The 23,304-nt window shown below is 42.1% G+C and overlaps 1 protein-coding gene across 1 annotated transcript in view; it reads right to left on the minus strand.

Annotated features, from left to right (window-relative positions):
- LOC126092652 (dynein axonemal heavy chain 1-like) overlaps nucleotides 1–23,304 on the minus strand; it is an 894,951-nt gene that overhangs the window by 533,543 nt on the left and 338,104 nt on the right. Inside the window, exon 28 of the mRNA XM_049908374.1 lies at nucleotides 8,937–9,055. Coding sequence (XP_049764331.1) covers nucleotides 8,937–9,055 — 119 coding nt within the window. The remainder of the gene's footprint in view (nucleotides 1–8,936; nucleotides 9,056–23,304) is intronic.

Consider the following 23,304-nt stretch of genomic DNA (forward strand, 5'->3'; position numbering starts at 1 on the left):
TAAAAGAATCTAAACATTTTTATTTTGAAATCCATTTGTTACCCGAAAGTGGGAAAAGTTCACAGCTCTCGATGGAATCTACTTCCAGTAGATTATCTTATACAATTCTATTAAAATATGTCTTTTCTGTCCAAGAAATAATGATATTTAATTCAAATAGCCAATAACAAACAAATAATAAAACACTAAAATCCAGAGCAAAAAAGAAATCTTGATAAATATAATTATGTACACTCGTCAGATACAGATGAAATTAAAAGTTGCTACTCATCATACAGCGGAGATGCTCAGTCACAGATAGACACAACACAAGGACTGCCAAACAAAACTTTCAGCCAAACAGTGCTTCATGAGAATTAGATAACACATACAATCACGCAAACGCAACTCACATACAAATGACCACAGTCTGTAGCTGATAATGCCAGACCAATCCCAAATTCCAGGATCCCATATCACACATTTAAGCTCCTGACCTCCAGGACCCCATATCATACATTGAAGCTTCTGACCTCCAGAAATTAGAGTAGCATGCACAATGCCACCTCCAAAAACTCTCCATCCCGTTCACTTCCAACTCACACCTTGGACTACTGCTATCCACCATCTCTACAACAACCCCCAAACCTCCCCCACATTCCCTCATAGCTGACAAACCTCGCCCTGCCGCCCTGCATACCTACTACATTTATGCTTTCCTGAAAAATTCCCTCCTACCACCATACAGAATCCAGAACCTAAACAGACCCGAAACACAATCATGAACCTCTCCTCCAGGAGCCTTAGTCCCACAAAAGTATTAGTTCTTTCCAAAGGTCTCACCTTTTTCCCCACTCCCAAATTCAATTATGCAGGACACATAGACCTTATTTCTTTCTCCTGGTCCCTAAAATGGAAACACTTTATGCCACTAGCACTATCAATCAGACTCAACCAAATACCAATGTTGAACCCTGCCTGACTCAGTTCACTCCTCTATCCAACTGTGATACACCCCCACTGCCCTGAAATCATCCCTTTAACTTTCCACAATTTTTTTAACCTCAAAACATGCCCCACCATCATTCCCCAAATCCCTCAACATGTAAGCTAGCCTAACATCTGCAGAAAGCACTGCAATCCGCCATCTAAAAACTGATCCCAAACTTACAACCGTATCTGCTGACAAAGGCACCACCACTATTTTTTTGAACTGCTAAAGAGTACCTGGCAGAAGGACTTTTCCAGCTGTCAGATTCGTCCACCTACAATCCCTGTCACAGTTATACCATTCCAGAAATCCAGCAGGATCTCCAGACTCTCCTCAAATCCTTAGGCCCATCTCAGGAACTTCCCTGTGGAATCCATCGATCTCCTCACCCCTACAACTATATCCCGTCCTACCTTCTGCATGCTTCCTAAAGTCCATAAACCCAACCACTCAGGACACCCCATTGTGGCTAGTTACTGTGCCCCACTGAGAGAATTTCTGTTCTTGCCAAGCAATATCTTCAGCCTATTAACCGCAACCTTCCCTCGTATATAAAAGATACCAACCATTTCCATCACCGACTCTCCACAGTTACTGTACCTTTACCGTGCTCATCACTACTGATGCCATCTTCTTTAACACTAACATACCTTATGCCCATGGCCTTGCTGCTATTGAACACTACCTTTCCCAATGCCCGACAAATTCCAAACCTACAACCTCCTTCCTAGTTGCCACGACTAACTATATTCTTGCCCACAATTACTTCCCCTTTGAAGGCATCACCAAACAACAAATCCAGCGTATGACTATGGGCATCTGCATGGCATCATCCTATGCCACCCCATTTATGGGCCACTAGGAGAATCCTTTCTATCCACCCAAAATCCCAAGCCCTTTACATCATTCAAATTCACTGATGGCATCATCTGGATTGAGAGTGAGGATACCATATGTACATTCATCCAGAACCTCAACACATTTCCTCCATTTGCTTCACCTGGTCCTCCTAAACACAACAAGCCACCTTCTTCGACAAAAATTAAAAAAAAAGTCTGGTCTTGGAAGCCAGAAACTGTGGTCATGTGGTGTGAGTTGCATTTTCATGAGAGAGAGAGAAGAGAGAGAGAGAGAGAGAGAGAGAGAGAGAGAGAGTGCGTGTTGTCTAACTCTATTGATTGGCGACTCCATGGAGTGTTGTGTGCACAACAACCATATACGTGAAATTAAAAGGAAGGTCAGTGTTGGCCATGATATTGATGATTTATTGATAGCAAAATCGACTTTCAATCACATAGTGATCATCTTCAGTGCTGTGGTGAACAAATTAAACTCATAGGCACTGGTATCAAGCTATTATCAGTAACCAAAGCTAAGAAATAATCACAGTAACTCCTTGTGATCGTTTCTTAGCTTTGGTTACTGATAATAGCTCGATACCAGTGCCTATGAGTTTAATTTGTACACCACAGCACTGAAGATGATCACTATGTGATTGAAAATCGATTTTGCTATCAATAAACCATCAATATTATGTTATTATTGCAGACAACATCATAAAGATGACAGTTTGACAATTTTTGTTTATGAACCTGTTGCAGTTAAAAAAAATCTTAATTCCAGAATATCACTCCAAAGAAGGAGCAGAAGAAATGGTGGTTGCTGTGCTCCACAGTAACAGTAAAATATGTAAGTTATCTAAATATAAAATTATTGGGGTGTACTGCCCACCAAATGCAGATATAATATACACTCCTGGAAATGGAAAAAAGAACACATTGACACCGGTGTGTCAGACCCACCATACTTGCTCCGGACACTGCGAGAGGGCTGTACAAGCAATGATCACACGCACGGCACAGCGGACACACCAGGAACCGCGGTGTTGGCCGTCGAATGGCGCTAGCTGCGCAGCATTTGTGCACCGCCGCCGTCAGTGTCAGCCAGTTTGCCGTGGCATACGGAGCTCCATCGCAGTCTTTAACACAGGTAGCATGCCGCGACAGCGTGGACGTGAACCGTATGTGCAGTTGACGGACTTTGAGCGAGGGCGTATAGTGGGCATGCGGGAGGCCGGGTGGACGTACCGCCGAATTGCTCAACACGTGGGGCGTCAGGTCTCCACAGTACATCGATGTTGCCGCCAGTGGTCGGCGGAAGGTGCACGTGCCCGTTGACCTGGGACCGGACCGCAGCGACGCACGGATGCACGCCAAGACCGTAGGATCCTACGCAGTGCCGTAGGGGACCGCACCGCCACTTCCCAGCAAATTAGGGACACTGTTGCTCCTGGGGTATCGGCGAGGACCATTCGCAACCGTCTCCATGAAGCTGGGCTACGGTCCCGCACACCGTTAGGCCGTCTTCCGCTCACGCCCCAACATCGTGCAGCCCGCCTCCAGTGGGGTCGCGACAGGCGTGAATGGAGGGACGAATGGAGACGTGTCGTCTTCAGCGATGAGAGTCGCTTCTGCCTTGGTGCCAATGATGGTCGTATGCGTGTTTGGCGCCGTGCAGGTGAGCGCCACAATCAGGACTGCATACGACCGAGGCACACAGGGCCAACACCCGGCATCATGGTGTGGGGAGCGATCTCCTATACTGGCCGTACACCACTGGTGATCGTCGAGGGGACACTGAATAGTGCACGGTACATCCAAACCGTCATCGAACCCATCGTTCTACCATTCCTAGACCGGCAAGGGAACTTGCTGTTCCAACAGGACAATGCACGTCCGCATGTATCCCGTGCCACCCAACGTGCTCTAGAAAGTGTAAGTCAACTACCCTGGCCAGCAAGATCTCCGGATCTGTCCCCCATTGAGCATGTTTGGGACTGGATGAAGCGTCGTCTCACGCGGTCTGCACGTCCAGCACGAACGCTGGTCCAACTGAGGCGCCAGGTGGAAATGGCATGGCAAGCCGTTCCACAGGACTACATCCAGCATCTCTACGATCGTCTCCATGGGAGAATAGCAGCCTGCATTGCTGCGAAAGGTGGATATACACTGTACTAGTGCCGACATTGTGCATGCTCTGTTGCCTGTGTCTATGTGCCTGTGGTTCTGTCAGTGTGATCATGTGATGTATCTGACCCCAGGAATGTGTCAATAAAGTTTCCCCTTCCTGGGACAATGAATTCACGGTGTTCTTATTTCAATTTCCAGGAGTGTACTTTCTGGACATACTTAATAATGTAGCTGGTCAGACTGGTCTTAATGACTTTAATAAAGACAGAAATTCAAATAGAATAATACTAAAATGGATTGAGCTGATATATTCTTATAAATGTGGCCAGCTCAAGACACTAGAATACCTTATACAAACCCCAACAGAATAGATTACTCAACAATCAGGAACAACGTGAATGCCAATGCCAATTACAGTAGATTAGGTATTACCTACAAACACATCTGCGGTATGGCTATGGGCACCTGCATGGCACCATTCTATGCTAACCTATTCATGGGCCATCTAGAGGAATCCTTCCTAGAAGCCCAGAATCCTAAACCCCTCACCTGGTTCAGATTCATTGATGACACCTTTGCTACCTGGATTGAAGGTGAAGACACCTTATTCACATTCCTCCAGAACCTCAACAACTTCTCCCCCATTTGCTTCACCTGGTCCAACTCAACCCAACAAGTCACCTTCCTAGATGTTGACTTTCACCTCAGAGATGGCTACATCAGTACCTCCATCCAATCAAACCTACTAACCACCAGCAATACCTCCACTTCTACAGCTGCCACCCAACCCATTCCATACCAAGAAGCCCCTTCCGTACAGCCTAGCCACCCATGGTTGTCGCATCTGCAGTGATGAGCAGTCCATCTCAAAATATACCAAGGGTCTCACTGAAGCCTTCACTGACCGTAATTATCCTCCCATCCTTGTGCAAAAACGAATCTCTCGTACCTTATCTTTCCAGTCTCCCAGCACCTCCCAAAGTCCGGCCACAGAGGACCATTCCCCTCGTAACTCAGTACCATCCCGGACTGGAGCAACTGAATTACATTCTCCGCCAGGGTTTTGATTACCTCTTGTTGTGCCCTAAAATGAGAAATGTCATATCCTGTAATAGACCTAGATGCAAGACATGTCACATACATTCTCCTACCACTACCTAGACCAGTCCGGTCACTAACATCACCTATCCCATCAAAGGTAGGACTACCTGTAAAACCAGTAATGTGATTTACGAGCTAAGCTGCAACCTCTGTGCAGCATTCTATGTAGGCATGACAACCAACAAGCTGTCTGTCAGCATGAATGGCCACCGACAAACTGTGGCCAAGAAACAAGTGGACCACTCTGTTGCTGAACACGCTGCTAAACATGATACCCCTCATCTCAATGACTGCTTCACAGCCTGTGCCATATGGATCCTTCCCACCAACACCAGCTTATCTGAATTGCACAGCTGGGAACTTTCCCTGCAATACATCCTACGTTCCCATAACCCTCCTGGCCTCAACCTTCGTTAGTCACTGTCCTCACCCATCCAGCCCCCTCCCTGTTCCCATTCCAGCACTACTCAGCTGTCATTTCACCGCCACACTCAGTCTTTTAATTTCTTTTATTTTTATTTCTCTCCTTTCCGCTACTCACTCCCTCCCCCCTCCGAACCTTCTCTCCTACCCTCCATCTAAACTGCAACACTGCACTGTCTGCCACTCCCACCACACTTTCCCTCCCCCTCCCCACCCAAGCCTCGCTCACAGTGTAGTTTCAGTTCTCTGAGACTGCAGATGTGTGTGCAAGTTACGCTCGCATGTGTGTGTGTGTGTGTGTGTGTGTGTGTGTGTGTGTGTGTGTGTGTGTGTGTGCGGTGTGCGCGCGCGCGTCTACTGGTGACAAATACCTTAATGGCCGAAAGCTATGATTCTTTTTATTGTGCTTATCGCGGCTCAGCATCTCCGCTATATGGTGAGTGGCAACTTCCCTTCTCTTGTATTGTTACATTCCATCCTGGATTTTCCATTGTTTGATAGATTATAGGTATTCATTATTCTGACCACTTCTGCCTGATGGTAGAGAATTTCTAAACTCATCTATGCCAACAATACCAGAAACTGCTCAACAGAAACTCAGAAAATCTATAGCACTAATACCTTCAAAGATAACAGAAAAAGAGGAAAAATAAGATATTGTTTACCACTAATGCCACACTTTCAGAGAAGGCAAGACTGTTTTTAAATAGTACAGAACTTCCACAGTGTCTGATCAGACCCAGGCAGAGTATATGTGTTCTGAACCTTCTTAACCTCACAACTATTATGCAGATTTTGAAGACACAATACAATCAGCCCAAGAAAACCTTTAAAATATAAACAGCAGACCTCAGGATTCAGGTGAATGGCAAAGTCAGAGAGACAAATGACTCTCTAGATGATGAACACTGACTTAGCAAGCAACACACATGCACAGAAATGAAGTATTAAAAATATTAGAGGTAGCACTTTGGTTAAGTATTTAATTTCTGTTGTTGACCACCCCTACCAGATAATCTTATACAGAATGTTGATATTAAATCCGTGGAAGTAAATAAAGATGTAAAACACATGGTGATAGACGTACAAATGTCAAAGAACAAATATCAGGTTGGGATGGCATACATAGTTGTGTTATTAGGATTTGCTCAAAAGATAGCAGAACCTCTTACCTATTTTATTAATTGCAGTATTAGAGTAACTGCTCATCTAAATGTACTAATTGTCTGCTCAAGCATAAAAGCACAACAACAGCTGTTACATAGTTAATGCATGAAGTATACTGTATGCAGGACCAGAAGAGGAAGGCTGCATATCTATTTATATACCTGGCAAAATCTTTTGACTCAGTGAACTATGGGCTATTCTAAGATTCCGTACATCAAATAACATCGGAGAATCATCGACATACCTGATGAATCATAAGCAAAATACAAAAATAACACACACAAGATATAAGGTCATCAATTTCCAATCAATCAATGAAACATTAACACATGGTGTACAGCCGTGCTCAATAGTTGCCCTGATCTCATCCTTCTATATATTAATGGCATGGCACAACCCCGTAACTCCAGCATGATAAGCTAGGCAGTGACACCACAATCTCACTCTCTGGCAGAGCATAAGGACCTGGTATCTCTAGCAGTTAATAGTATAATGAAAGTAAGTAAATACTTCAATTATCACATGAAAGCCAGTAAATCTTTGTTATTATGAACAAATAAACCATTTATTTATTATTTATTTTTTTAAAACAGGTAGCTGTCACCAGACAAATGTAACTAATAAGTGTATTATCATGGCAGTGGAAAATGGTAACTTAAGTTTCCAGGTTGTAAGTGGATGAAGATTTCTATTAGTAAACTACATTAATTTTATATATAGAAAAATCAATAGCTTGTATCTCCTTAGCAGTCATCAAAGATAGTCCATAGCTAAGTGTTACGAGTTGTGTTTTGATACGAGTTGTGTTTTGATACAACTTATATTTTTCTTAAGTATGTGAACAAATTATGGAGGTGAGTGGTGCATTTACAGAAAAGACAATAAGATCTATGCACAGAGTAAGCCACAGTTTCTTGTCATAAAGTGTCTATATGTTCTTCGTAATTATCAAAGTAAACACTCTTTTTGTTGCTCCCCAAAAATATACCATAATGATGCACATGATCACAACACTGGGACAAAAAATAACCATTTTTGGCAAACCCAAAATTACAGATTAAGTTCTGCTTATCAATCATTTCGTTTAGTTGAACAAGTTGCCAAGCTCACCAAAGCCACAGAAATGGAATGATTTGAAAACAAAATTAAAATATCTTTTGATAGAAAACTGTGTTATATAACAACATGTGTTGTGTTGTGTTGTGAATCAATTTCAAACAGCAACATATGAACTGTAATAATCTTACAAATACATAAAATAGACATAAGATGCAAAAACGTTTTCTGGTGAGGTTTAGTATTTGCTTCTCATCCTGTCCAGTAAGTCTCCCCTGACACGGGGTTCTGAGTGGCTTTTCTGAACTCTACCCCTTTCCCTTCACCCCTCTTTCTTCGCCTTCAACCCTTCTACCAGAAGAACGGGCTGATGGCTCTGAAAGCTTGCATTCGTAATATCATTTGTATGTCTGTTCTCCTGCCACCACTTGGTGAATAGATTTTTTATCTATCCAAAACATTTTCAAAAATTGAGTGTTTTTGTTGAAAAATTGTTTTCTATAACATATGTTTCCCAAAAACAATTACTGAATTAATATCATATCTAATGTTTGCCAAATCCATCAATCTGATGACATCATGCAAAAACATGTACTGAATCAAATTTCTTTCAGCTTCTGCGGTGCTCTCAAGATTTTCCTTGTTCTATAGACTATAAAACAATTTGGACATTTTTACATAAATTTTTAATGTATCAAATATGTTTGTTTGTGAATACATAACAACATTTCATGGCATTAGCTCAGCAGGGTAGCAAGCACTAGATAGTAGAAATAATCATGGAAGAATATAAGAAGAACAGTGTTGAAGTGGGTCATTAGAGTTACATCGGGTTAGCAATCGTGGAGGAGGGTGGGGATAAGTAAGTGGTGGAGTAAGGGTGGGGGAACAAAGCTTTTTTATGACTGGTAGGTAGAAGTTACCAAGTTAGTCTGTCAGCTCTGAAGCACAAAACGTCCAAAACTACAAGTTCAAACTTGGCTATATGCCACTCTATTGCCTGATACATATCTTAACTGTACAGTGACCTCACTCTTTCCATTGACTGTGAAATACATCATAGAGTGCATGTGAAACTATACATAGGGACAATGTATTTCATTCTACATCCACCACAAGTCACCTGGAGATATTTATATAAGCAGAATAGTGGTTACAAGCTGTATTTGCTTTCCTACCCTGCTTTCCTACACTTTCATGCATTGAAAAGGGCGCTGCCGATTTGCTTTCAATAATTACATTAAACATACCTTCAAATTTCGTCTCGGGACCAATTATATACTCTTCTACACCACTCAACCAATGTTGCCACATAGGAACAGTTGGTTCACCATCTGGAGTTGTGTCTGTGAAACCACCGTCATGAAGTCTGCAGGAAGCATAAGAAATATTTAAGAATAATCTGAATAAAATCTACTGCTCATTTTTTCTTATTATGGAGCAAAAAATGTACCTCTTCCTTCATGGTATTATGTGGATATAAAATTTTTATTGCACAATACTAAATATCACATTTGTTACAAAAAATCTAGAAATACAGTCACTATTGCTACTTCCAACATGTTATGTCCTGTTATCATTTGTGTTTTATGATTATTTAATTTTTTTTCTACTTCTTCTACTTATGTTCCAAACTATAACTGTTTATTTTTTCTACATCTTCTACAAATCTTCCAAATCAAAGTTGCAACTGGTGGTATATATCAGTAAACATTAAGCCTTGCTGAAGCAAGCAAATATATAATGTATGAACTATGTCTTCAGTTGAAGTTAAAAAAATTCTACATTGCACTGAGAATAAAAAGGCATAGGTAGGCATACTATGCTTACCACAAAATTAGAAATTTAGTAATTGATGAGTACAGGTATCTCATTAAAACAGTAAAGTCACAGTTACATTGAATAAATCATCTTTTACACATACAGACATTATATTCTAAATGGTAAATTATCTTTGTCCTTGGCTATTCAGCTGTATGTCCTGTAGATTCATTTTTGAAAGAATTTATACAGTTCAGAGATGGATGCAGTCAGTAGCATACTCGAGCAATGGTTGAATATCTGCAACTGAGCTTTCTTTGGTGCCGTGATGATTTTAGTTTCAGATGAAATAAACTCTGCATAATCTGAAATGTACAACACTTCTTTTCATCTGTTCTAGTACAGTGGCAGTACTCAGGAGAATACCTCTGTGTGCTGGATAAATCTTTGAAACATTTTGAAATTAACTGGCTGACTGTGGATTCCTTGACATCAGCTGTGTTAGATATAAATCTATCACCCAACTGAAATACAAAAAATATGTATACCGGGTTTTTCCACTTGTGCATATGGTCCCTTAACCACTTCGGCTATCCATGAATGTTCCCTGGACTGACCCAAATTTCAGCTATCACACTGTCTACAGCCTTAGATTCTGGTCCATTAAATTCGTCACCTAACACTCCAACATCATTTGAATTCCCACAACACGGAGAACAACAATGAGGAACATAGACCAATGTTGTTATTATCGTGTGCTTGCCTCATCTTGTAGAACTTACATGCATATCTGAAAGAACAGACACAGCTGATGATCCACAGCTACACAAATTAATTTTGAAGTATTTCGTGCAGCTGATGATGAAAGGACAAGCTCTATGATGTCACATTGCTACTTTCTTCTAAATGATAATTTATTGTTAATTCTTCATGGTTCCTTGGGAGCATGTGGTTAAAAAGTTTAATCAACTCCACCGGGCTATATAATATTGCAAACATATATTGGGTTACATGTTAGCTATCTTTTCCAGAAAATGAATGAATCTGCCAATGACAATAAGGTTGTGGTCACATCAGTCCCTGCGCATGTAGCCGACACAACAGACAGAAGATGAATTACTGATTTAGCAGAGTGTCTTCATTATAGATAGAGAGTTTTGTTAGATATTCTTTGCATTTCCTTGCTTTGTCACAACTTAGTGTGTGTGCAATAAAAAGAACATACTGACTTATCGTCATGTCCGCAGATTTTATATGGGTATTATTTCTTGTTGATAAATTACTCGTAGTGGTGACCCTGAAGTGAGCCTTTAAGAGGAAATTTGGAACAGAAAATTGTCCCCCCCCCCCCCCACCACCACCACCATTACCTCTCCTCTTGTGATAGTAATGAATGCAACATCACAAATGCCAGAGACTGAATTTAAAATGGAAGAAACCATGTCTTCAGCTATGCTGAAACATGCAGCCACTGACAAAATGAGCAAGATGTGTATTCCACAACCTGTTAGGGTTATATTCAACTTCTGCTGTTTGGGCCTGATCATCCACAGATGTGATTCATGCACACAGAGTGCATCTTTCCACAACACGGAGTGTGCACCAGCCATGACAGGTATGTAATTTCAGCTGCACATGGAGGGAGCAGTGATAGAAGAAACTGAAGGTATTCTATCAAAATACTGCTACACCTCACTTAAGCAGGCACACATGCAATGCTACACATTTTTGCCAGGGATTCAGCAGCAGAAAGCTTTTAATGATGAACAGCTAGGACAACAGCTCCTCATCTCAAATGTTATGAGTTTTACATGCTTTAGCAGGTCCTGATCTGCTGCCTGAACAGTTTCTATGTGTGCTACAGCTTTGTAAATTACCAGCTAGTATTTGTACAGCCATAACAACACAAGATTTGTCATTGCATGCCCTGTCTGTGAAATTTCTGTATGCACTAAAATTGAAAGCACAACACAGCTGTCACTGAAGTACACTGAAGCAGCAAGTGCCGGAACTAGCACTTAAACATGTGATGAGTGCAGATGCACCAACAAAAGAGCAAAAGGTCAAACTTTTAGAAGATCAAATTGCACATTTAAACAGGAAAGCTCTCATCAGAGCAGTACAAATTCCATTGCTGCTATCATCATACTCCTGACCAGCAGACAGGGTGCCAGAAAAATGATTGGCATAGATTTTATGTGCCTGAAAAATGATTGGCATAGATTTTATATGAGTACTGGGAAACTGAGTTGATATTTCAAGTGTTTTGGAGAGGCAGCTCGCTGTTACCCAAATGCCACAGATGGATGTTAAAACACGCCAACATCTGTCATCAGCAATGTGTGCATCCGCAACTAAGGGATGAAAGGCAGTATGCAAATGCAACGTCATTAGCATTGCAACACTAACAGAAATTATTCATGCACAACCTCATCTCCGGTAAAAATTTTCTTGCAGATTCCAGGTCTGAGGTAAGTGTTTACCCCCAGATGAGTGTTGTACCTGCTCATTAAAATAGCTTACACTCGCTGCAGTAATGATTCATGCATCCAAACTTATGGTGAAAATAGAATGCAGAGCTGACTCCAGGGATTTTGCCACCTACTGCAAAAATTTCAAGTGCCCCGTTCCCCGTACCCTCCTCACATTTCCAGACATTGTGAACCTTATTTATTCATGAGACCTTATTTGCGCGTATCACTCTCACACACATCTTTTTGATGTGAGTATATCTAAGGCCAGAGGTACGTATGAGGCTCCAGTCGGTAAAACAGAAGTGGAATGTCTACCATTCAAACATTTTGAGTGAAACTCCAAAATTATGGGTGCATCCAAGTTATGACACCTTTCATTTTCATTCTCAGGACTGGAAAGAGACTTAAAAAAAAGTGGGTTGTTTTAACATATGTCTGCACCCATTGTGAATGGGTGACTGAGATGTCACTGTATACCACATAAAATTCTAGCAACAGCAGCGAGAGTAATGAATGTTTTTAATACTTAAAACTGCAAAAAAAGTACTGCAGGTGGGTGCCACGAATGCTGCATCCATAACATGTTACCACAAAATCCTTATGCATGACGACAGGAAGAATAGGACTTTATTTTCACAGAGTGTAACAATGAGTGAGGCGTGTATGTGATTTTCCAGTGGTTAAACCAGACTCCTAAAAGCAGCATTTGCAGTGGTCAAGGAATTATGTAATTGACATTATGAAAAATCGGAGATTTGTCAAGAAGTGACACAAATTTCACAGTTTTCACATGATTAGTTTTATGAGAAAAATAGTTGTCAGTGTTGTAACCTAAATGCACCTCATAATTATTCAAACAAAAATTAAGCTATGTCACTCATGGAGTTTATAACTAAAATCCATTCACTTTCTCTCATTCCCTGAGCAGAAGGGAGTGGACGGTATGAGATCTGCAGCAACCAGCACAGGTGAGTATTGCAGTCAACCACATCGTCAGGCTTTCTGTTGTGTGAAGTGGATGGTCACAGGACAGCAAATGACTTATATATTCTTTATTTGTTGAAAAAGTCTATAAATCACTGGTGGCTATTTAGTGTGTCTGTAAACAGATACAGAAAAAACGGCTCTGGTCTGACATCGAAAAGGTGTGCTTTCTGACATGCCATCACCACGGTTTATGGGTCAAAACAATCAGTTCTGAAAGCAATTTCGTTTATTGTACTGAGAAGTAACAGTTAAGCACAAACTAAAATTGTTGAAATGCACAGTTTGAAATATGGTAAAACTGAATAAAGAGTTTGTGCAGTGCAGTTAGTTGTTTCAGGTCCAAAAGAAGGTCAAAACGGTGTTTTCTCCATATGATCTTGATATTAATATCTATTGATTATAGCTTCAATACCAAGAAAGTACAGGAAATAAGACAAAAATTAAAAGAAAATCAATGTGAATGGTATTACTGGCAGATCCAAAGGAGAGGGAGTAGCAGGGGATGGATGCCATGCAACTTTTCATGTTAAATGCGACTTAGTCACAATGTCTCGATTCACAAGACTGTGGCATGTGACAGGTAGTGCATATACCAGGTGATCAAAAAGTCAGTATAAATTTGAAAATTGAATAAATCATGGAATAAGGTAGATATAGAGGTACAAATTAACACACATGCTTGGAATGATATGCGGCTTTATTAGAACCAAAAAAATACAAATGTTCAAAAAATGTCCGACAGATGGTGCTTCATCTGATCAGAATAGCAATAAGTAGCATAACAAAGTAAGACAAAGCGAAGATGATGTTCTTTACAGAAAATGCACAATATGTCCACCATCATTCCTCAACAATAGCTGTAGTCGAGGAATAATGTTGTGAACAGCACTGTAAAGCATGTCCGGAGTTATGGTGAGGCATTGGCGTCGGATGTTGTCTTTTGCATCCCTAGAGATGTTGGTCGATCACGATACACTTGCGACTTCAGGTAACCCCAAAGCACGGACTGAGGTCCGGGGACCTGGGAGGCCAAGCATGACAAAAGTGGTGGCTGAGCACACGATCATCACTAAACGTCGCGCACAAGAGCAAGAGATCTTTCACGCGTCTAGCAATATGTTTCTTTTTTCTCCCCCCCCCCCCCCCCCCCCTAATAAAACCCCATGTCATTCCAAGCATGTGTGTCAATTTTCATCTCTCTATCTACACTCCTGGAAATGAAAAAAGAACACATTGACACCGGTGTGTCAGACCCACCATACTTGCTCCGGACACTGCGAGAGGGCTGTACAAGCAATGATCACACGCACGGCACAGCGGACACACCAGGAAATGCGGTGTTGGCCGTCGAATGGCGCTAGCTGCGCAGCATTTGTGCACCGCCGCCGTCAGTGTCAGCCAGTTTGCCGTGGCATACGGAGCTCCATCGCAGTCTTTAACACTGGTAGCATGCCGCGACAGCGTGGACGTGAACCGTATGTGCAGTTGACGGACTTTGAGCGAGGGCGTATAATGGGCATGTGGGAGGCCGGGTGGACGTACCGCCGAATTGCTCAACACGTGGGGCGTCAGGTCTCCACAGTACATCGATGTTGTCGCCAGTGGTCGGAGGAAGGTGCACGTGCCCGTCGACCTGGGACCGGACCGCAGCGACGCACGGATGCACGCCAAGACCATAGGATCCTACGCAGTACCGTAGGGGACCGCACCGCCACTTCCCAGCAAATTAGGGACACTGTTGCTCCTGGGGTATCGGCGAGGACCATTCGCAACCGTCTCCATGAAGCTGGGCTACGGTCCCGCACACCGTTAGGCCGTCTTCCGCTCACGCCCCAACATCGTGCAGCCCGCCTCCAGTGGTGTCGCGACAGGCGTGAATGGAGGGACGAATGGAGACGTGTTGTCTTCAGCAATGAGAGTCGCTTCTGCCTTGGTGCCAATGATGGTCGTATGCGTGTTTGGCGCCGTGCAGGTGAGCGCCACAATCAGGACTGCATACGACCGAGGCACACAGGGCCAACACCCGGCATCATGGTGTGGGGAGCGATCTCCTACACTGGCCGTACACCACTGGTGATCGTCGAGGGGACACTGAATAGTGCACGGTACATCCAAACCGTCATCGAACCCATCGTTCTACCATTCCTAGACCGGCAAGGGAACTTGCTGTTCCAACAGGACAATGCACGTCCGCATGTATCCCGTGCCACCCAACGTGCTCTAGAAGGTGTAAGTCAACTACCCTGGCCAGCAAGATCTCCGGATCTGTCCCCCATTGAGCATGTTTGGGACTGGATGAAGCGTCGTCTCACGCGGTCTGCACGTCCAGCACGAACGCTGGTCCAACTGAGGCGCCAGGTGGAAATGGCATGGCAAGCCGTTCCACAGGACTACATCCAGCATCTCTACGATCGTCTCCATGGGAGAATAGCAGCCTGCATTGCTGCGAAAGGTGGATATACACTGTACTAGTGCCGACATTGTGCATGCTCTGTTGCCTGTGTCTATGTGCCTGTGGTTCTGTCAGTGTGATCATGTGATGTATCTGACCCCAGGAATGTGTCAATAAAGTTTCCCCTTCCTGGGACAATGAATTCACGGTGTTCTTATTTCAATTTCCAGGAGTGTACATTATTCTGGGGTTTATTAAGTTTTCAAATTTATACTGACTTTTTGATCACCCGGTATTACTTTTTTAAATTTATTTATGTATTATAAAGTATTTTTCTTGATGATACTGATACCGATGTGTAAGGCTGCTATATAGCAAGCATTAGGTCATCACATCTATCATTTATCTTTATTTTATATTGTAGAGTTTTTCACTTCTACAGGAACTTTCAAGCTGCCACAGGTTCATTTTAAGTGTTCTATACGCACACATGGAGTTGACAAAACTGCCATTAGCAAGCTCTGCTATTTTGAAAGATGCACCCAAGGTGTCAAAATTCCTGCACTTCATTTATAATCTGTTTCTTGAGATTATATGTAATTTCCCGGAAGAAACCAGATTTTATGGCTGAAATCATCACCAACTTACTCTCACATTTATTTATTTATGGAAAACTTTTATTATTTTGTTTAATTCATTCATTTGAAACCATACTAAAACTAAACTTTTGCCATCCTGGGCAGTAGCACTGTTCCTCCTCTCCTCCCAGAGCTTTGACACAATGACAACGTATTTGGGTCTTCAATAAGAGCCTACTTGGACATTTATTATTGTCAATGTCAAAGACCTTATATTTGGTGTGGGTTTTTTGTCTCATTTTCATCTGTCATCGAATTTAACGAACTGGAGTTTCGATACAGTGAGCTGCAGTGCCAATCCATCAACCATGTCATCTGCATTGGAGTTGATTGCGCCCATACAACAGTGCAGAAACCATTCGGGTTTGTCACAATGATGATGTCTGTGGGTCCAACTGTTTTTTGGCTGAACAATACAATTACTACAATGAACAAGGGCAATCTTTTTGGCTGCATACTGCTAGAATTGCAGTGCTCAGCCATCTGATTGCCACTGATGGGAAGCGTCATTACTTGACAGTGCACCATATCCGCAGATAACCTGGTGAGCCTGCTACTGCTTGTCTGAGATGGCTTTCACCAGACAAGGCTCCTGGCAATACAAGTGGAGTTCAAGGAGCTATTGAAAGCTGGTATTGCGACTAGATCAGATAGTTCTTGGACATCCCTGTTACATATGGTGTGCAAAAAAGATGGCTCAAGGCAGACAAAGACAGGGGACGAGATGACGTGCACAGAGCCAGGGAGAAGGAGTGGATAGACAGAGAGGAGGACGAAGAAGAGACTGAGTAAGGGTAGAGGAGGAGGTGATGGACTGAGTGGGGAGCAGTAGGGGATGAACTGGGATGAGGAAGAAGGAGACTGACACAGTGAGTGGTATGAGGAGATGGACAGTGAGTAAGTTGGAAGAGAGATGGACAGAGAGAAGCAGGAGGAGGACATCGTCAGAGAAGAGGTAGGGGGAGAAAGGGAGAGGAAGAAGACGAAGAGATGAGGAAAGCAAGGATAATGGAGGTGACTGACATAGAAAGGGGGAGGAGGAGATGAACCCGGAGAGGTAGGAGGAAGAGAAGAATGGAGAGAGGGTGAGGAGGAGATGCAGAAGGATGGGGGGGGGGGGGGGAGGAGAAGACGCCTGTCAGCCAGGGGCTTGGGCTACAAGGAGATAGAGTTAGGACAAGGAGATCAACAGAGTATTGAGGGATGAGATGAATAGAATGAGGGTCAAGGAGGAAATGGACAGGAAGGAGTAGATGGACAAAAAGAGGGGGGGGACTGTATACAGAGAAGGAGTAGGAGGAGTAGAGCAGAGAGAAGAGTACGAGGAGGAGATGGACAGAGAATGGGGGCAGGGAAAATGGACAGAGAGATGTGATAGAGGAGATGGATAGAGAGACAGAGAGGGGGGGGGGGAAGATGGGCAGTGGAGGGAGGGAGGAGAAGATAGACAAAGATAAAAGGCAAGATGATGTGAACAGAGTGGGGGGGGGGGGAGTAGAAACAGAGAGTATGGAGGAGGAGATGGGGTAAGGGGGGGGGAGATGGGGAGATGGACTGAAAGGGGGGGAGGAGGAGGTGAGCTGAGGGGGTCAGGAGGATACTGACACAGAGAGTTGGGATGAGGAGATGAACAGAAAGAGGAGGTAGGAGGATTGAACAGGAAGGATGAGAGGGACAGAAGAGGGGGGAGGAGGAATACACACAGAGAAGAGGGGGGAGGAGGAATACAAAGAGAATGGGAGGATGAGACAGACAGAGAAAGGGGCAGGAAGAGATGAAGTGAGGGGTGGAGAAGCAGGAGATGGACTGTTGGGGGAAGGGGAGAAGAACCAATTGGGGAGGAGAAAATGGACAGATAGACAGGAGGAGAAGATGGATGGAGTGAAGGTGAGGAGAAGATAGAGTTGTGGGACAAGATGAACAGAAATAGGGGCAAGGAGTACAAGGACACAGTGAGACAGAGGAGGAATAGTCAGAGTTAGGTGGGAGGAGGAAATGGACAGACAGACAATGGGGAAAAGGACAAAGGGTTGTGAGCAGATGAGGTAAACATACAGAGAGGGAGGAGCAAGTGATAGACAGAGAGAGGGGGAGGATGAAATGGACAGACAGACAATGGGGAAAAGGACAAAGAGTTGTGAGCGGATGAGGTAAACATACAGAGGGAGGAGCAAGTGATAGACAGAGAGAGGGGGAGGATGAGATGGACAGAGAGAGGAGGAGGATGAACAGATAAGAGTGGGAAGATGAACAGATAAGAGTGGGAGGAGGAACAGATGAATAACGGGAGAGGGGAGGAGGGTATGGACAGCAAAAGGTAGGAGAAAGAGATGAACAGTAGGTGTAAGGAGAAGGGGATGGCCAGAGAAAGGTGGGAGGAGATGGACAGAAAGCAGAAAGAAGGGGGAGGAGGAGATGGATAGATTGAGGAGGAGATGGATAGAGAGGAGGAGGAGACAGACAGAGAGAGAGGAAATGAGGAGATTTGTGGACAGTGACATACATGTAGACAGGCAAACCTTCAGGCAAAAAGCCAGCATATTATAAAAATGTAAGTTTGTATGTATTTATGTACCACATATTCTAAATCATTTGATTGATTTGAACCATATTTGGTGCACATGGGAATTACTGTGTGGATATAAGAACCACTTACCTCACACTGTGGTGAGGAGAAGGGAGGTGAAAATAGGGTAGTACAAGAGATGGACAAGCACAGGGAGAGGAGAAGTAGACTGAGAAAGGTGTGATGAGGCAGGTGGAGTAATGGCAGGGTGTGAAGAAGCAGGTGAAAGAGGGACAGGGTGTGATGAATTAGGTGGAAGAAGGATGAGATAAATAGAAAGGAAAAATAGATCAGGAGAGAAATCAGACATAGATGTGTGAAATATATGTGGCATACACATAACTGGGGAAGTCTGAGGAAATGGCTAGTACATCAGTGCTGTGCATTTCTGTGTTTGATATATCTATGTCCCTTCAAGAACCAACAGAACATTTTTAAAAAAATGATGTAAACACACACACACACCACGATAATTCAAATTGTTGATTATTTCAAAGAAGCATTAGGCAACAACCATCTGAAACTGTGGAATGACATGAAACAGATGAACAATGACTATGTTTGAGAGTTGAAACAGTGAAGGCACTAGAGGAGAATATTAGGAGAAAGAACAAGGTCCAGCAGAAATCCTTGGATAACACAGGAGATAATTTAACTGATCAATGGAGAAAAATATAAAAATGCAAGAAATGAAGCAGGGAAAAGACAACACCCAAGTATGAAAAATGAGATTGGTGGTAAGTACATATTGGCTAGAGGGAAAATGTAAAGCTGTAGAGGCATGCATGACTATAAGAAAAATAAATTGTTGCTTACACACAAATTAAAGAAAACTTTGGAGGAAAGAGAAGCAGCTCTTTAAAGTTCAGGAGGTCAGATTCAAAGCCAAAACCAAGCAGATAACACTCATCTGAAGGTAACATACAGAAAGTGTCTATAAAAGTAATAAACATTAGGACAATAATATGAAACAGGACGGTAAACATGATGAAAAGGTGATAGCAAGAGACAAATGTGAAACAGCACTGAAAAGTTCAACTGAAAACAAGCCTCTTGCCATACACAACATTTCCTCAGAATTATTAAAATTCTTGTGAAATCCAAGCATGAAAATATTGTTCCATTTGGTATGTATAATATACGAGGCAGGCAAAGTATCCAGATAACTTCAAACTAATGGAATAATCCCAATAGCATATAAGGGAGGTGCTTTTAGGTATAAGTATGACTAAATCATCAGTCTAGTAAGTCACAGTTGCTAAATACGACCAAGAATTATTTGCAGAGAGATGTTGGTAGAAACCTGCCTGTAGTGACACTATTTTGAATTTTGTAGAAATCCAAAGAACATATGAGACATTACGGGCCTTACAAATTATTTCAGAGAATACCTTAAAGAAAGACCAACCTACAATTACAGCATCTTTAGACTTTAAAAATACTGTTCCCATTCTTAACTGCACTATTCACTATTCTTCCCGTTAATCCAGCTTCACTGTTCCCTCTGTACTTGTCATCTCCATACTGAGGTTGGCACAGCACCAAGGCACCATCTTTGATGTATTCTCTCTGGCACCTTGCCCTTGCCCTCTCATCCTACTTAGGGGCTCAGTGACTTGCCTTTCCTTTTCAAACTTTCCCAACCTGTCCCTCCCTCTTCCCTGAGAAAGAGACTAATAGTCCTGAAATTAATAAAATTAATCGTTGGTAAAGCAGATGCCAGACTGAGATTCATTGGAAGAATCCTAAGAAAATGCAGTCTGAAAACAAAGGAAGTAGATTATAGTACACTTGTTGGTCCACTGCTTGAATGCTGTTCATCAGTGTGGGATCTGTATCAAATAGGGTTGATAGAAGAGATAGATAAGATCCAACGGAGAGCAGCGCACTTCGTTACAGGATCAATTAGTAATCGTGAAAGCTTTCGGAGATGACATATAAACTCCAGTGGAAGACTCTGCAAGAGAGATGCTCAGTAGCTCAGTACGAGCTTTTGTTGAAGTTTCGAGAACATACCTTCACCGAGGAGTCAAGCAGTATATTGCTCTCTCCTACATATATCTCGCGAAGAGACCATGAGGATAAAAGCAGAGTGATTAGAGCCCACACAGAGGCATACTGACAATCTTTCTTCCCATGAACAAAATGAGACTGGAATAGAAGGGAGAACCAATAGAGGTACTGAAGGTATCCTCTGCCACACACTGTCAGGTGGCTTGGGGAGTATGGATGTAGATGTAGAAAGCTAGGTAGTGTGGCATTTTTGTAGTGTCTATCAGCAATACTGTACATTTTGCCTCCTAAGGTAAAGTACTGTCCTGCAATTCTGTCTCACAATGTATCAGTTCTCTCATCTGAATGTTCCTATGATACAATTAACCTATGTTAAATAAGTTTCATAATTTGGTGAGTATCTCATACATTTGAACCCACCTAATTTTGTACACAAATGAGATAATAAAAATGTGTGTCTGCTAAAAACAAATGTCTTACAATGCGTATTTAATTATCTGAATCATCTACATTAACAAAACAATGTTGAAATCATTAATGCTCAAGTGACGTCATTTCAAAATTAACATAATCTTATAATCTGACTGGGAGAAGAGATGTAGAAAAAACAGATGAGCATACTATTTGAGAGAAGAAAAGACTTTAAGTTGCATCCATGATGTATAGGAAAAAAAGAGATATTATTTGAACATAGTAGAAAAATCAGATTTCAATTCACTCATACATTCTGGCAGTTTAGAGTCATGTTGACTTTTTTTTAAATGTGTTTTGAGATAATGGCATAAGAAGTTTTACAACAGCAGAAACACTTTTACCAACTAAGTTCATGAAGCTGATAATCCTCATACCTTGTGGCTTCTAGAGTGTGTTGGGATTTATTCAACAATTTATCATCTTTAACATTAAACACTACAAGACAAAAAAAAACAAATATTGTTGTAGATACATTGTTTAATCTTTAATCATCTTGGTGGTCTCGTTAGTTACATCTGATATAGTATTAATAACAATAACAAAGAATTCACTCATATAAAAATTTATTTTGCTTAACTGTGATGAATATTCTTAAGCAATGTATTTCAGACATTTATAAAACAATAAAAAGTTCAGGATGGGATGACAACAATATGGAAAGAACAGTTCGCGAGTCACCACACAGAGGAGATTTTGAGTCACAAACAGGCACTTTGAGAAAGAATAATAGAAATATTTCAGCTTTCAGTTGATGTCAAGCACATTGTATTGGGAAGCATCCTCAGTAACTGGGTGATCCAGTTACTCTTGGCCACAGTTTGACAGTAGTCATGCAGATAGACAGCTTGTCGGTTGTCATGCCCATGAGAAATGTGGCACAGTGGTTGCAGCTGATTTTGTAGATCATATGACTGGTTTCATAGGTGGCCTTACTTTTGATGAGGTAGGAGATGCCTGTAACATGACAGGTGTAGTTGGTAGTGGGAGGATGAATCAAACAGGTATTGCACCTATGTCTATTGTAGTGATATGACATGTCGGCAAAATAGCTACTGTGGTAGGGTGTGGAGGTTAGTGAAAAAGATTTCTCATTTCAAGGCACAGTGACAGATAGCCAAAAGCAAATCAGAGAGTGTGGTACAGTTTCTCAAGTCCTGCGTGGTACTGATCCACGAGGGAACTGCTCCTTTCTGGCCGGACAGTGGGTGGTGGGGCATGGTAGGTGACTGGTGAAAATGATTGTGCTTTAAGGCACTAAATGATAAGATCATCATTGCCCAAGGTGAATGGTGAGATAAGGCATGGGAAATATGTTTTTGGATAAGATTGGAAGGGTTGTTTCGGTCTGTGAAGGCCTCAGTGAGATTTTTGACATATTTGGAGAGAGACTGCTCTTCACTACAGATGCAAAAACCAAGAGTACCTAAGGGATTTCTTGGTGTGGAACTGGTGGCGGCTATCGAATCAGAGGTATTGTTGATGGTTGTTGGGTTTTATGTGGATGGAGGCACTAATGTGACTGTCCTTGAGGTAAAGATCAACACTAAAGAAGATGGCTCATTAGGGCTGAGGAGAACAATGTGAAGCGAATGGGGGAGCCCTGGCACAGTTATCTCATTTCAGAAATACAGCAGTATCTCAAATACTTAGTTGTGTCCCACTCCACACCACTTTCTTACCCCCACTTCCCACCCTACTCAAGTTGGATGCAGTTGCACTACTCCCTGTTACAGTGGCCATGTGTGTGCAAGTTGCTGTTGTGTGAGTGTATGAGAGGTCTACTTCTGCAGGAGGACTGTGTTTGAAAGCTATTAATATTGCAAGCGTTCTTTTTAATTATGCCTGTCTGTGAATTAGCACCTCCTCTATGTGATGAGTAGTGATTTACCATTTCCATATTGTTATTGGTCATCATAATTATATAGCCATTTGGCTTTAAACATCAAAAAGAATAATCATCATGAATATATGGCAAAATACATAAAAACACGAAATAATTGTATGTGTACAATGAAGCAAGTCTTACTGAAAAGTTGGGTCAACTGTAATCATCACCAGCATTAATTTCTGTTTCTTCACTGGATGTTGATCTGCCATTAAAGACTTGTAGAAATGATATTGCTCTTGTAGAATCCCCATGTTTTAAAGATAAAAAATATACTAGATCTTATCCTCCTGTGTGAGAATTGTAGAAGAATACAAAGGCTGAAATGTAAAAGATTCTTGTAAACCCGTTTTAGTTCTGCATGAAGTTTCTGCTCTTTTAAATGCTTCAGATGTACAGCTGTATTAAAAATAAGTAAGTTTCAAGAC

This window comes from Schistocerca cancellata, chromosome 7, assembly GCF_023864275.1.
Source record: "Schistocerca cancellata isolate TAMUIC-IGC-003103 chromosome 7, iqSchCanc2.1, whole genome shotgun sequence".
Taxonomy (NCBI): Eukaryota; Metazoa; Arthropoda; class Insecta; order Orthoptera; family Acrididae; genus Schistocerca; species Schistocerca cancellata.